Source organism: Delphinus delphis, chromosome 20, assembly GCF_949987515.2.
Source record: "Delphinus delphis chromosome 20, mDelDel1.2, whole genome shotgun sequence".
Lineage (NCBI taxonomy): Eukaryota > Metazoa > Chordata > Mammalia > Artiodactyla > Delphinidae > Delphinus > Delphinus delphis.
Genome location: NC_082702.1, coordinates 58,163,869 through 58,176,874, shown reverse-complemented (window position 1 = coordinate 58,176,874; position 13,006 = coordinate 58,163,869). Strand labels below are relative to the sequence as shown.

General features: G+C 63.8%; 1 protein-coding gene across 1 annotated transcript in view; it reads right to left on the bottom strand.

The window, feature by feature from the left end:
* ZFPM1 (zinc finger protein, FOG family member 1) overlaps window positions 1-6,867 on the bottom strand; it is a 66,969-nt gene extending 60,102 nt beyond the window's left edge. Inside the window, 2 exon segments of the mRNA XM_060000914.1 lie at window positions 6,137-6,833; window positions 6,835-6,867. Coding sequence (XP_059856897.1) covers window positions 6,137-6,833; window positions 6,835-6,867 — 730 coding nt within the window.
* Window positions 6,868-13,006: the final 6,139 nt, after the last annotated feature.

The window sequence follows — 13,006 nt, the reverse complement described above, 5'->3', positions numbered from 1 at the left end:
TGGGAGCAACACGCCACCCATCAACCAACAGCCCAGCCCCTATCTCACCTGGGATCCCAGGTGTGCTCAGCTCATCACCTTCTGTGTCCCAGCCCCGCGTGGGTACCGGACACAGCCTCTGGGGTAGATGCCGTGTCACGTGTCACCCCTGTTCTACAGACGAGAAAATAGGAGACGCTCCCTGAGGCCACTCAGCTGGGGGCTGTGATGCTGGAGTTGAAAGTTGGGGGGCGGGGGGCGGGGCGGGGGGAAGAAGGGCGGGGCGGCCTCTCTCAGACCCAGACTGCCCTCATCGCCTCCTTGCCTGGAGGCAGGACTCTAGTCCCGGCCTCCTGACGTCTTCAAAACCTCATTTGCAAAATGGGGCACTGGACTGGGATGTGCCCATTGAACCAGGGGGCAAACCGAGGCAGAGAGGGGCCGCCCACACTGATGCTGCCCGGGGACCCTCGGCAAGCCGCCGTTCCTTTCCAGGCCTCCAGCTCCTCCTCTGTGAAATGGGCACAGGGACACAGGAGGCCCTGGGGTCCTCTCAGTGGGCTGCCCGGCCCCACAGCCCCTCAACTCTGGGCTGGCTTGGTCCAAACCCATCCAGAGCTCAGGCGGGGAGGTGAGGGGTGGGTGGGGGACAGAGGAACCTCGCTGACAACTCCCCAGTGCAGCCCCTCCTCTCTGCCGAGAGGGCAAGCAACGTGTGCGGTGTGCGCAGCCCGGGCACCTGCCTGGCAAGTTGTAGCTGGAACGGCTGGAGGCGAAGGCCAGCCACGAAGAGGAGAGACGGGAGCGGGGCAGGTGCGGGCCCCACTTCCTAGGCAGGGTCCTTGCATGTGTTTCACTCTCTGGGGACAGCTTGGGAAAAGGGATTTGTCCATCACAGATAAGCTGGAAACCACAGATCTAACTTGACCGATGGACCACAAAGATACTGCGGGGGAGGACGATGGGGATGCTGGCAGCTGTCTGAGAAGACGTGTATTTCCCGTCTGTGCTCACAGCTGTGCTCAGGGACCACCAGTGTCGGCATCCCCATTCTGCAGATGGGGAAACCGAGGCGAAGGCACTGAGGCTGGAAGGGGCTGAAAGAAGCCAGAGAGAAATCCTCCAAGTCTCGGCTTGAACCCAGGCTCGGGTGAGGGGGCAGCCTGACGGGAGCCTGCCCTCCCCTCCTCACAGGGACACGTGCACTGCGGACTGAAGGCGGCTGAGCCCTTACCCACGGGGCCACCCCCCTCCTGCTGCCAAAGCGGAGGACACGGAGGCACAGGGGCACGCTCTGCAGGTGTTGCTGCCCCCTCTCCTGCCACCCTCTCGGTCCAGGCCACTCCTGCCTGGGTGGGGAACAGCAGGTGAGGTCCAGAGAGTGAACGTGTGATGGCGGCCTCAGTCTCCCCGTCTGTGAAACGGGGACAGGGGCCATGGGGCAGCGCCAGGAGGATCCAAGGGTATGGGGGCCGGTGGCAGGAGCCCAGCCAGGCACCCGGGCCCGGGGCTACGGGGCTGGCGACAGCGGCCGGGACGCAACAGCTGCCTCCAGGAGAGGGCCTGTCGATGGTAGATAGTCCGCCCGGGAGTGTTATTCCCGAGCCCGGCAAGCCCCAGGAACGTCTGGTTGGCATAGAAACAGGAGATAAGGGGTACAATTAATGGCATCGTGTTCCCTCCTCCTTTCTTCCCCAACTGACCCATTTAAATCCCTGGCGGTGCTGGTGCCATGCTGGGCTCCCAGTGACCTCTGGGGAGGGGCTGGCTAGGTGGGCGGGATGAGACTGGGGCTCAGGGCACTGGCAGGGCTGGATGAAGCCTCCTGGGACCCCATCCCCCTACCCTGCGCAGAAACATCTCCGGAAGGAGGTCACAGGAGACTCGGCAAGGGCAGGGCTGGGGAAAGACCCCTGGGCACCTCTGCTCCCAGAGGCCCATTTCACAGGTGTGGAGACTGAGGCCGGGGAAGCCCAGAGGCAGACAAAGGCAAGAGACTGTGGGAAAGCAGCGTGATGTCCACAGCGGGGCCAGACTGCCTGCCTTCCAACTCTGGCTGTCATTTTCTTGGGTGAGAAACTTAACTTCTCTGTGCTTCAGTTTCCCCAAGATGTAAACGGTAAGAACAGGACCTGCCTTAAGATAACACGTGGCCTGGCACAGAGTAAGCCCCGCGAGTATTAGCTACTATAGATATCATTATTACTATCTAACGAGCAAGTGAGCCGTCTGTCTTCCCTCAGGCCCAGGAATGCAGGAAAGCCAGCGCGAAGGCCCAGCCCCAGGGCCTGAGAGCTCGGGGCCTGGCTGCCGCCCACCAGAACTCTGCTCAAGGCCAGGTTCAGGGAATGGGGGCTGGGAGCCAGTCTCTGCGTCTCTAAGGCCCGGGTCCCTGGCTCACTGTAGCTTGGCCCCCATGCCCCCAGGGCTCTGAGGAGGGCGCGGAGGCCAGCTGAGGGCAGCCACGGTGCCCGTCCACCCCCGGTTGGCAGGCAAGGTCACACCTGATTTCAAGAGACGGGAAACTGAGGCTGCAGAAGGCACAGCCACCTGCTCATGGGGCTCGAGTTACGGGCAGCCAGGCTGCCAAAGCCCCGTGTTTCCTTGCTTCTCTGCCGTCACAGTGGGGTGGTGGGTACTGCAAGGTGACCCCTGGGAACCAGGCAGCTTCCCAGGAGCCTCCCACACCTGGCAGGGGGAGGTGCATCGCTCTGTGCAGATAATCCTCTCAAGTTCATCAAAACTGAGAGACCACCTCACCCCTCTTCCGGCCCAACCCAGTCTCTCCCCGGAACCGGCCCTCACCAGAGGCACGGCCAGCCTCCAGGTGGGCGTCTGCCTGCTGGGGAGAGCGGGCAGGTGGCTTAAAGCTCGGAGTGAATGAGTCATCCTGTGGCCACCAATAATTTGCTTAACCAAGCTCCGAGAACGTGTGAAAAACACCTCCGTCTGCAATGGAGCAGCTGTTCGGGCTGGGACTTCTTCCGGGAGCCCCTTGCCTGGCTGGCCTCGACTTCCACTTGGCATCTGGAGCCACGGTCCGCAGGGGCCCTCCCACTGCAAAAGGGCTCTGTGGTCCCCTCGGCATCCCCAGTGTGACCGGGGGGCTTGCTCCTGTCCCCACTGTCCAGAGTTGGAAACTGAGGCTAGCCCACTGTCCCTGGAGGCACCCCCAACAGCTGGCCTCTTCCTGACCTCCTCTGGAGGTCTCCCCTTGCAGGCAGTGCCCCACCTGCCCCCATCCACCCCCACCTCCCCGGTTTCCGTACTGCTCTCTGCCGGCCCCTGGTCAGCTCACCCCTCCCCTGGCTCCCCAGGGCAGTGGCTACGACCCAGTACTCGCATTCAGCAAGCGCTCAGTGAAGACCTCCCGAGTGAATGAAGGCAGGTCTGAGCAGACCTTCCCTTCTGATTTGGGGGACCTGCTCAAAGAGATGCCAGCACGCTGTGTTCCCCCCAACCTCGGCTCGGCAGCAGAAGCCACTTCGATTCTTTTTTCAAGAAAACTCCACGCAGGTCACACTTACCACTTGACAGGAAGAACACCAACACCAACTTGATTCAAGGGGGAAAACACCCTCTCTCCTTCTGGAGGTGACACCCCTGACTCTGCTATCTCACACCATCTAATAGGAATCAGGGCTGGGTGTCCTCCCTCCCCTCCTCCCCGCTCCTGGCCGGTGCAAAGTCAGTTTTCTTTCATTTTGACGGACTGTACCACCCGCAGGGGGAGGATCAACTTCCTGGCAATGAAGTGTGTTTGGGATGAAAACTCGCCCAAACGGACCCAGGCACGCACGCCCCTCCACCCCTCCCCGGCAGGTCGGAGGCCCCCCACTCGCCCCAGCCGCGACGCCCCCGCGCTGTTGTTGCCTCGAACCCGGCGGGGCCTGGTGGCCATAGATAAGGGCTCTTATCGCTTTGGGAGATCGCCATCCGGCCGACCGGCCCGGCGCTTATCTGAGCTCACATCGACCCGGGCGGGAGGAAACCTCGGCGGGCCAGGGCGGCGGGGGTCCCGAGCTGCGCTCCGCCCCGCGCTCCCCGCCAGCGCGGCCCGGCCTATCGTCGCAGCCATCTGGCCGGCCAAGGCCGCGCTCCCGCCTCGCCCTCCCCCGCTCCCACGTTTGAAGTTAATAAATGGGCGCGCCTATCGCCGCCGCCATCGGTTGTGCGCCTTATCAGCGCGGCACATCTATCTCTGCGCGGAACAAAAGGCGCACAGAGGCGCGGGCAGCTGCGCCCGGGCTTTGGTGGGGGCCCCGGGGGGGGCGGCGGCCCAAGCGCTCGGGCCCCTCCCCTCCACACCCGCGGCCTGGTCGCAGGTGAGGCCAGAGCGGCGGGCACACAGCCGCCAGGGCCCTACGCACAGCCGCAGGCAGAGGGCGGGCGGCAGAGGGCGGGCGTGCGGGCGCCGCCGCTTGGTGACAATCAGCGCTCGCATCTTAACGCGCCAAGATCTGCCAGGGGGAGGAGGCGCCCGGGGCCGCGGGCTGAAGGGAGGGTGCCCCGGCCCCGCCTCCCAGGGCCGGCCCTCTCCCCAGCCCGCTTACCGGGCGCGCTGAAGGTGGACAGCGGGGGCTCGCCCTCGCGCCCGCTTTGGTCCCTGTCCCCAACACGCACCGCTCGGTCGACCCAGCTGAGCCCGGGCGCTCGCTCCGCTCTGGGCCTTATCGGCTCTGGCGATCGGCTCCCAACCTGCGATCTCCCTGCCCGCGCTATCTGCATTTCTCATCACGCTGAAACACATACACACGCACACACGAGAACAGACCGAACAGAGGCGCACAGGGGAGGAGGGGAAAAAGAAACCAGAGAACCAGCGCAGATCGGGACCTGTGGGTGGTTTTAATACTTGAGTTGACTTGATAGAAAGCGACTTTCGGAAAACAGGTCCCGCTTGCACACTGAGGAGTCGGGTTACGGGAACCCGGATTCATGCTTGCCTTCCCCCTCTCTGGGACCTCGGGAGTAGACACTCCCCCAGGAGCATGCACACAGGGTTCTGGTGGCAATGGTCATGTGGACAGAAGAGGCAGTGCGGGGGAACATGGGGCTGGGCAGTGGTCTGGCCCCCTCTTCGCCTCCTGGGCAGCCCCAGCGACCTGCTGGTCTGGCCGGGGAGATGTGGCCCCGCACTCTGGCCCTGGCAGCAGAGGCGCGAAGTTATTACTGGCGTGGGGTGGGGAGCCGTGCTTCCTGTGCACTGCCCTCTCTCTCCCTGCTCAGGCAGCCGAGGGGCCCCAAGAGTACGGGGCGCTCTTATCTCCGGGGGGCATCATCAGTGTGGACACAGCAGCTGCCTGCCCCCCCTCCCCCACCGGGGGAGTGGCCTGCGGGCCAGACGGGTGAGACACTTGGACGCGTGCGGAGGCGACCCTGGCCCAGGACTGAGTCCCAGGAGACCCCTCCCCGACCCCTCGGCTAGAGAGTGTGTGTGACCGCAAGCCACCCAGCGCACAGCGCCCCTGCAGTCCTGGCTGGGACACAGGGAGGGGAGGACCTCCAGGAGGCTGTCCCCGGGCAGGGAAGGCTCGAGTTCGAGACCCAGAGACAGGGCTGGAGCCCAGCGCGTGGGCTGAGGTAGCTACACCTCCATCCTCCAAGCCAGGCGGCTCTGCAAGCCAGCGGGAGTGGGGGTGGGCGCCGGCGGGTCTCCGCCTCTTGGCCGTGCACTTCCACGCGCCCCGGGTGCCCCCTCTCCCTCCCAGGTCTCTCTCTTTCTCCCTCTAGATACAAAGCCTGGGAGAGTCAACCGCGCGAGATAAGATCACAATTTCAGCCCGTCCCGACAGAGCGATCTTATCAGGATGGGACTTGCAGAATGGAATATTTTAAACTTTATCTGAGCCCAGATCGGGCCGCCTTATCGCCGCACCATCTCGGGGGATGCGGGGGAGGGGCAGGCCGCGAGGTGGCCGCGCCCCCAGCAACCCCGTTCCGGCCCTCTGGGCGGACACCCCCACCAGGCGGGACCGCCGGTGCCGGTGCCGAGACGCGGGGGACCGGCCCGCCAGCGGAGATTAGATTACGGCGCGCTTGGCACACAGCGTGGGGGGCGCGGCGCGGGGTGAAGGTCGCGGGCGCCGCGGGCAGAGCGGGACGGACCGGGGGCGGACCGGCGGGGGTCGGGGCCGGCGGGCAAAGTTTGACTCACGCTTGATCTGCCGGGGGTTGCTCTGTTTCCTCCTGGACATGTCTCCGGCGCCGCGCGCCCTCGTGGCGGCCGCCTCTAGCCCCTGGCGGGCGGCGGCGGGCGGCGGGGGCGCGGCGGGGCCGCGGGGCGGCTCATGCCCCCGGCCCCTGGGCTCCGCGGCCGCCCCGGCCCGCGCCCCCAGCCCGCCGCGTCCGGCCCGGCGCCGCTGCGGAGGCCGGAGGCTCGGCCCTGCTGTGCGGCCGCGCGGACCGCCGGGGCCGGCGGGCGGCGGGCTGCTGCCGGCTCCTCCGCCTCCGCGCAGACGCCGCCGCCGCCGCTCGGCTCTTCTCAATGGAACCTGCGGGCAGCGCGCGGCGAACCGGGCGGCCTCGGCCCGGGCGCTCGGGGCGTGCGGGCGGGGCGTCCGCGTCACGGCGCCGCGCCTCCGGGCCCGCCTCCACCGCTGGCCCCGCCCCCAGCGCCGCGGCCTCGCCCCGCCTGCACCGAGTTGGCCCGCCCCCGGGCGGATCTTGTTACCTCGCGGCCCTGGCCCCGCCCCGCCCCGCCGCCCTGGCCCGCCCCTGGACTGGCCCTGTTTCCTCGCCGCAATGGCCCCGCCCCGCCTTCTGGCCCCGCCCCCAGAGAGCTGAACCCGCCCCCGGCCCTGGGTAGACCTGTGGCCTCCTCGACTACTCCTTCGGCCCTGCCGCTTTGTCCCCCAGACCCGGCTCAGACTCGGCGACCCAAGGCATCCCGCCGCCCCGCGTCCGGCCGGGCTCCAGACCTCCCTGGACCCGCCCCCTCGGCGCAGCTGCAGCTCCGCCCCCCAGCCTGACCTGACCTGGTTCGGTTCCTGGACACCGAAGCCCCGCCCAGACCACGCCCCCAAACCATGGCTCCGACCTCCACCGCCCATGACTCCGCCCCCCGCCCTGTAACTCCGCCTCCAGGGCCTCGGTCCCGCCCAGAACCTCTGGGCTCTGCGACCACCCTCCTCGGCCCGCGGGATGGGGGACGGTGAGGGCCGGGTCAGGAAGCCCGAGGCCTTGACGCTCCACATTGCCTTGGACCAGATTTGGGGTTTGGAGCCGGCTCTGACAGGGTGGGGCTTCTGCCCAAGGCTGTGGTGGAAGAGCGGCATCCCTGGGGTTCGCCACCTCCGGTGGCTGCAGCCCCAAGTGGAGAGTGGGGGACTTCGGGTCCCCCTCCCTTGGGCTCAGATATGGCTGGAGATCGGGGGCGGGGGTGGTGTGGAAGCCAGCGGCCTGTGCCTGCTCCCCCCGCAGCTGCCCCCAGGCGTTGACCCTCTGGGCCTCTCCTCCCCCGGCCGTGCCTCTAAAGGGCGCCCCTGCTGGAGGCCCAGGAAGAAGACCCTTCGCGGGCTGAGCGAACCCCTAAGCCCCCTCCCCGCCTGGAACAGTCAGAAGGGAGCGAGGTCAGTACTGCCTGTTCCAGCCATGGAAACGGAGACCGAGCCTTCTGTTCTTTGGGATATGTTCATGGGATCCCAGAGGCCCCCCATTTTCCAGGGAGGCTCAAAGTCATACACCATTAGAGTTGTCCCTGGGGGCTCAAGTGTATTCTTTTAACATTCTTGGCCTGCATTTGGTGCCTACCCCCACCCCCCATATTCACAAGAAATAGGAAGTTAGCAGGGCCCAGGGGCTAATGGGAAGACCTTTGCAAACAGGACACCTGGATGCCTGTCCAGAAAGCTGGGCCCACCCATCTGATGGCATCAGATAATCATCACAACTGTCACATATGGAGGCTGGCTAGGTACTGAGTACTCTGCCCGTGAGACCCCCCCCTCATTGTGACTCCTGTTACCTTTGCCCCTGCCCCACGGAAGAGGAAAAGGTTGCCCTCAGAACCTGGGCACTCTCCCCTGCCCTACCGCTGCTCCCAGGAGGGCAGGAGATTGGCAGGCAGGGCAGAAGGTTGAGGTCTACCCCAGGACCTGCCACTGCCAGTGGACAGAGAAGAACACTAAGGCCGGGAGGCCAAGAGACCTGTCCGGGGTCACGTGCTCACCAGCTCTTCCCACTCCAGGGCCAAGGGGTACAGCCTTCCTAGAGTTACCCGGTGCTGCACCCCTCCTCTGGGGAGCATGGGGCCCATGGATGGCTGGTTCACTCAGCCCAGGGCTCCCACATGTTTGTCAACTGGACAAGGGGCCCCACCTGTCTGGGTTTCTCATTGGGCCTGCTGCCTTCCCCAAAGGGGGCCTCTTTACAGGATGGGAACCTCACAGTCAGGCAGTCAGGGGGATTCCTGGAGGAGGTGGCCACGGGCTGGACCTGTGCTGGGTTTGAGGCTCCATGCATAGCAAGTGACGCCCAGGTTGGTGCTGCTGGAATGCCTGGAGGTCTGTGTTGAGGAGGGTTCTGAGGGTCAGCAGGTGGAGGAGAACCACGATCAATTAGTGATGTCTGTCTAGGGTGCAGGAGGAAAAGAGTGGCAGGACTTTGGCCACTTCAGGTTCTGAGAGGAGAGACAACCCCAGTTGCCCAGGGACTTAGAGGCAGAGGCAGGTCCTGCTGACCAGGATCCACTAAATCATTCTCAGGGCTCAGTGAAAAATGAAAATGTGGGGCCCCTTGTTCAAAAATTAAGAATTTCCGGGCAGCAACAGAAGAGCCTTAAGCCAAGTGCAGGGCTCTGTGCACCTGCGCGGGTCAAGTGCCCATCAAACGCCATGACAGGGGACCTCCCTGCTGGTGCAGTGGTTAAGAATCCGCCTGCAAATGCAGGGGACACGAGTTCGAGCCCTGGTCTGGGAAGATCCCACATGCTGCGGAGCAACTAAGCCCGTGCGCCACAACTCCTGAGCCCGTGAGCCGCAACTACTGAAGCCTGCGCGCCTAGAGCCCACGCTCCACAACAAGAGAAGCCACCGCAATGAGAAGCCCGCGCAACGCAACGAAGAGTAGCCCCCACTCTCCGCAACCAGAGAAGCCCTGCGCGCAGCAACAGAGACCCAACGCACCCAAAATTAAAAATAAATAAATTTATAAAAAACAAACAAAAGAACCTGCCATGACAGCCCTGACCCAGGCCCGTGATGTTTCTGGGGCACTTGGCTTCCATGCTTTGCCCCCTCTGTCTGCCCTGCACGGGGATATTATTACCGCCACCGTACAGATGAGGAAACTCCAGCTTGCTTGTGACCGATGGCGGTGTCACAGGACCTTGCTCACACAGGCCACTATACCCTCAGGGGAGGTCTGTTGATACGGACGATAAACTGAGGAAAGAGGAGCAAGAAATGCTGTGGAAAGGCAGGCCCGGCTCAGCCCAGAGCAGGAGCGACCGCCTCTGCCTGGGGAAATCAAGGAAGGCTAACTGGAGGAGGTGCCATCTCTGTGGAGTTTTGCAGGGATCCCTGCTCAGATGGGAGAGGGTTCCATCTGGCCACCTGCATCCCCTGTGGGAGTGCCAAGATTCACATCCAAACGTCACTGGTGAAGAAAACAGAACTGCATTCAGTCCACTTGGGGGTTGGCAACACCCACTATGGGGCTGAGAAGGGCTTGGCGTGGAGCTGGGCTGCCCTGACCACGGCCTGGATGTTTCCTGCTTTGCTGGATTTCAAGGTCTAGTAGTCTGGAGGCCTCTCGAGAAGGCTCCAAGGTTGTCTGGGCCTAGGGAAGCCTCCTGGGGATGGCTCTAGGGGCGATGTCATTGTCAGCATCACCAGCCTTTTCCGAGCCCTTCTTCTGGGCTGGTTCACGGTCTCTCATGATGTCCTTGACCACCTCTGGTGGTCACCCAGGCAGAAGGTGGCAGAGCTGGGCCTAGGACACAGCTTCCAAGGCTGTCGCGGTGGTGATGAAGACGCTGAGGTTCAGAGTGGCCCTGCAGCTCAGAAGTGGTGACCCCAGGCAGTCGCACTCCAGAGCCCGGGTTCTTAACCCTGGCTGTGCCCCAGGAGAACTGGGTTTGAACCTTGGCTCTACCACATTGGAGGCTGCGACCCTGAGCAAGTCCTTAAGCAGTTAGGTCCTGGCTTCCTCATCTGTCAGTGGGGGTGGGGGGCATGACCCTCAGGGCTCCCCTAGCCTTGGTGCCACTGTGGCTCTGGGCTCACGTCTGCTCCACCGCTGCCCTCTGCCCTGTGGGTTGGCACCCGTGGGCCTGGCTCTGCTGACGGGCATGCTCCCTGCTGCCCCAACCCAGGAGGACCACCCGGGTCCGGGCAGTGGCTGCCGGTGGGGAGGGGGCTGACTGTGGCGCCTCCCACATCCCAGCTTCTGCACTTGTTGCTAGGTGATGACCAAGGGAACCACAGAATGTTCTAGACACTTAAGCTGGACACCGAACGATGAAGACTGTTCAGGAGAGAGTGGTGGCAGAAGGGCGTTCTCAGCTGACGGAAAGGCTGGGAGGGCTGGACAGACCGTGGGGAGCGCGTCCCAAGCCCAGGTCAGGTGAGGGGCCTCTGATGGCCAGGCCACACCGTGAGCCCTCTTTCTGCTTCACTGTGCCCCCAGTGTCCCTGACTTCACCTCCGTATAGCTCTGAGAGGCCCTGTGGGGACACTGTTGTCAGCCCAACCCCCGCTCCAAGCTTCCCTTACCTACCACCCTGACCGCTACTGGATCCCCACAGCCACTCCTGGCCCCACTAAAGGCTGAAGCCAGCCAGGCCTTCCGTTAAGCGAATGATAACCTCAGGCTCTGCCCTGCCCTTACCTTCTCCTCTGAACCTCCCTGAATGTGGGTCCCGGTGGCCTGTGGCCACAGGGCCCTTGCACAAGCTGTCCCTGCTGCCCGGTGCACCCTTCCCTCCCACTGGCTGGCCCCCCACCCTTCCTCAGGGAGCTCCTGACTGCTCCTCTCTGGTCCAGCTTGCAGGGCCCAGGTGCCTTTTCTGTGGTACTCAGCACGCTGTTACCTTACGCTTGCAGTGGTATGAGTGAGTTGTGGACGGTTCCTCAGTGCCAGGGCCCGTGCTGAGCACCGTCTGCTCCCAACAGCTCTCTGAAGAAGGGATGGTTAGAATTCCCATTTGCCAGACAAGGAAACTGAGGCTCAGAGGAGTGAAGTCAGTCCCCCAAGGCCACACAGCAGGTTAGCAGCAGAGCGGGAGTCTCCCTAGGAAACCCACGCCTGCTGCTCCAGAATGGGCCCTGGTGGCTGCGCTGGGGGGAAGGGGACCCAGGCCTCGCTCCCACCGCTGCTGGTCAGCCCAAGGCCCTGGAGCCGCTGGGCTGTTGTGCCAGGGGCCCTCACCGACGCTTGTCAACACCGGCTCTGTGAAGGGTTTAATTAACTTCCTGTTTCAAGGGGGTATAATGAGTTCTAAGCACCACGTGACTCCATAGGGAGGTCAAATGGCAGCAAGGATGTCAAAATAAATTAAGTTAGGGATCAGAGGCGGCCTGCAGGAGGGGCAGGGGAGAAGCCGGGTGATGCCAGTGACAACTGGATGCCGCCTGGGCCACCCTGCGGGGAGGGGAGGTGTACGGGGCGGTGGGCTGCTGCCCGGGCTGCCCCCGTGGTGGCTCGGACTGGCTCTGGCCTGGGAGATGGACTCAGGTGGTCCCTGTTTGATATCCACCGCCCACCCCTCAGACATCTTGGGGGAGCAGAGACGGGGCAACGAGTCTGGTCTCCTCCCGGCTCAGCAGTCCTCTCTGAAACCAGCACCTCTAACAAGCTGCACCCTCTGAGAGCCCGGGACGCAAAGGTTCTTGCCGGGAAACTGTCCTCTGGTATTAGTGAGATCCACCCCTTCATGCAGCTGCCCAGGTGTGGCCCATTTACCAGCCAGGCGCAGACAGGAAAGATTATCTGGACATTTCCCAACCAAGAGAGCGGGGGTCACGTGGGTTACATCACCAGATAGGAAGCGCACACTTCCTCGTCCGCCCTCCTTCCTTCCCCCTCCCCCTCCCCTTCCCCCCTCCCCCCACAGACGTGGATTGCGCTCCCATACTGGGCACTGGAGGTACAACTGTGAACAGCACACAGGACGCGTCACTCAGGGTCCAGCGGCAGGACAATAGACAGGATTAAGGAGTGGGCTGTGGGGCACATCAGGTCTAAGTACAGCGGGCTGGGGCCTGGGGCAATGGGGGTGCAGCTGGCATCTTAGCATGTGGTTAGGGAGGCCACAGAGAAGAGGTGCCACCTGAGCAAAGACCTCAAGGAGGGGAGGGAGGGAGGGAGCCAGGTGGACAGCGGAGGGACAGCGTCCGGGCAAAGCCAGTGAGCCCCAGCACTTAGCCCTCGGAGGGAGCCCCGAGTGTCAGGGCCCATTTAAATAGGCAGGAAGGGACTTCCCTGGTGGCGCCTGCCACCCTGGAATCTGCCTGCCAATGCAGGGGACACGGGTTCAAGCCCTGGTCCGGGAAGATCCCACACGCCACAGAGCAACTAAGCCCGTGCGCCACGTCTACCGAGCCTGCGCTCTAGAGCCCGCGAGCCACAACTACTGAACCTGCGAGCCACAACTGCTGAAGCCTGCGCGCCTAGAGCCCATGCTCCGCAACAAGAGAAGCCACCGCAATGAGAAGCCCGCGCATCGCAACGAAGAGTAGCCCCCGCGCAGCAACTAGAGAAAAACCCGCGCACAGCAACGAAGACCCAATGCAGCCAAAAATAAATAAATAAGTTTATAAAAAAAAAAAAAGGAAAACTGAGGCCCAGAGGGCTGGTGACGAGCCTGATGTCTCTGGCCCTGGTGGCCGCCCTCCTGCCTGGGCCCAGAGGGCTGGTGACGAGCCTGGTGTCTCTGCCCCTGGTGGGCGCCCTCCTGCCTGGGCCCAGAGGGCTGGTGACGAGCCTGGTGTCTCTGCCCCTGGTGGGCGCCCTCCTGCCTGGGCCCCAGCAACGGTCCTGGGTCTCTCGGCAGCTGAGACCGAGGTGCGGTGTGTTCAGGCCCAGC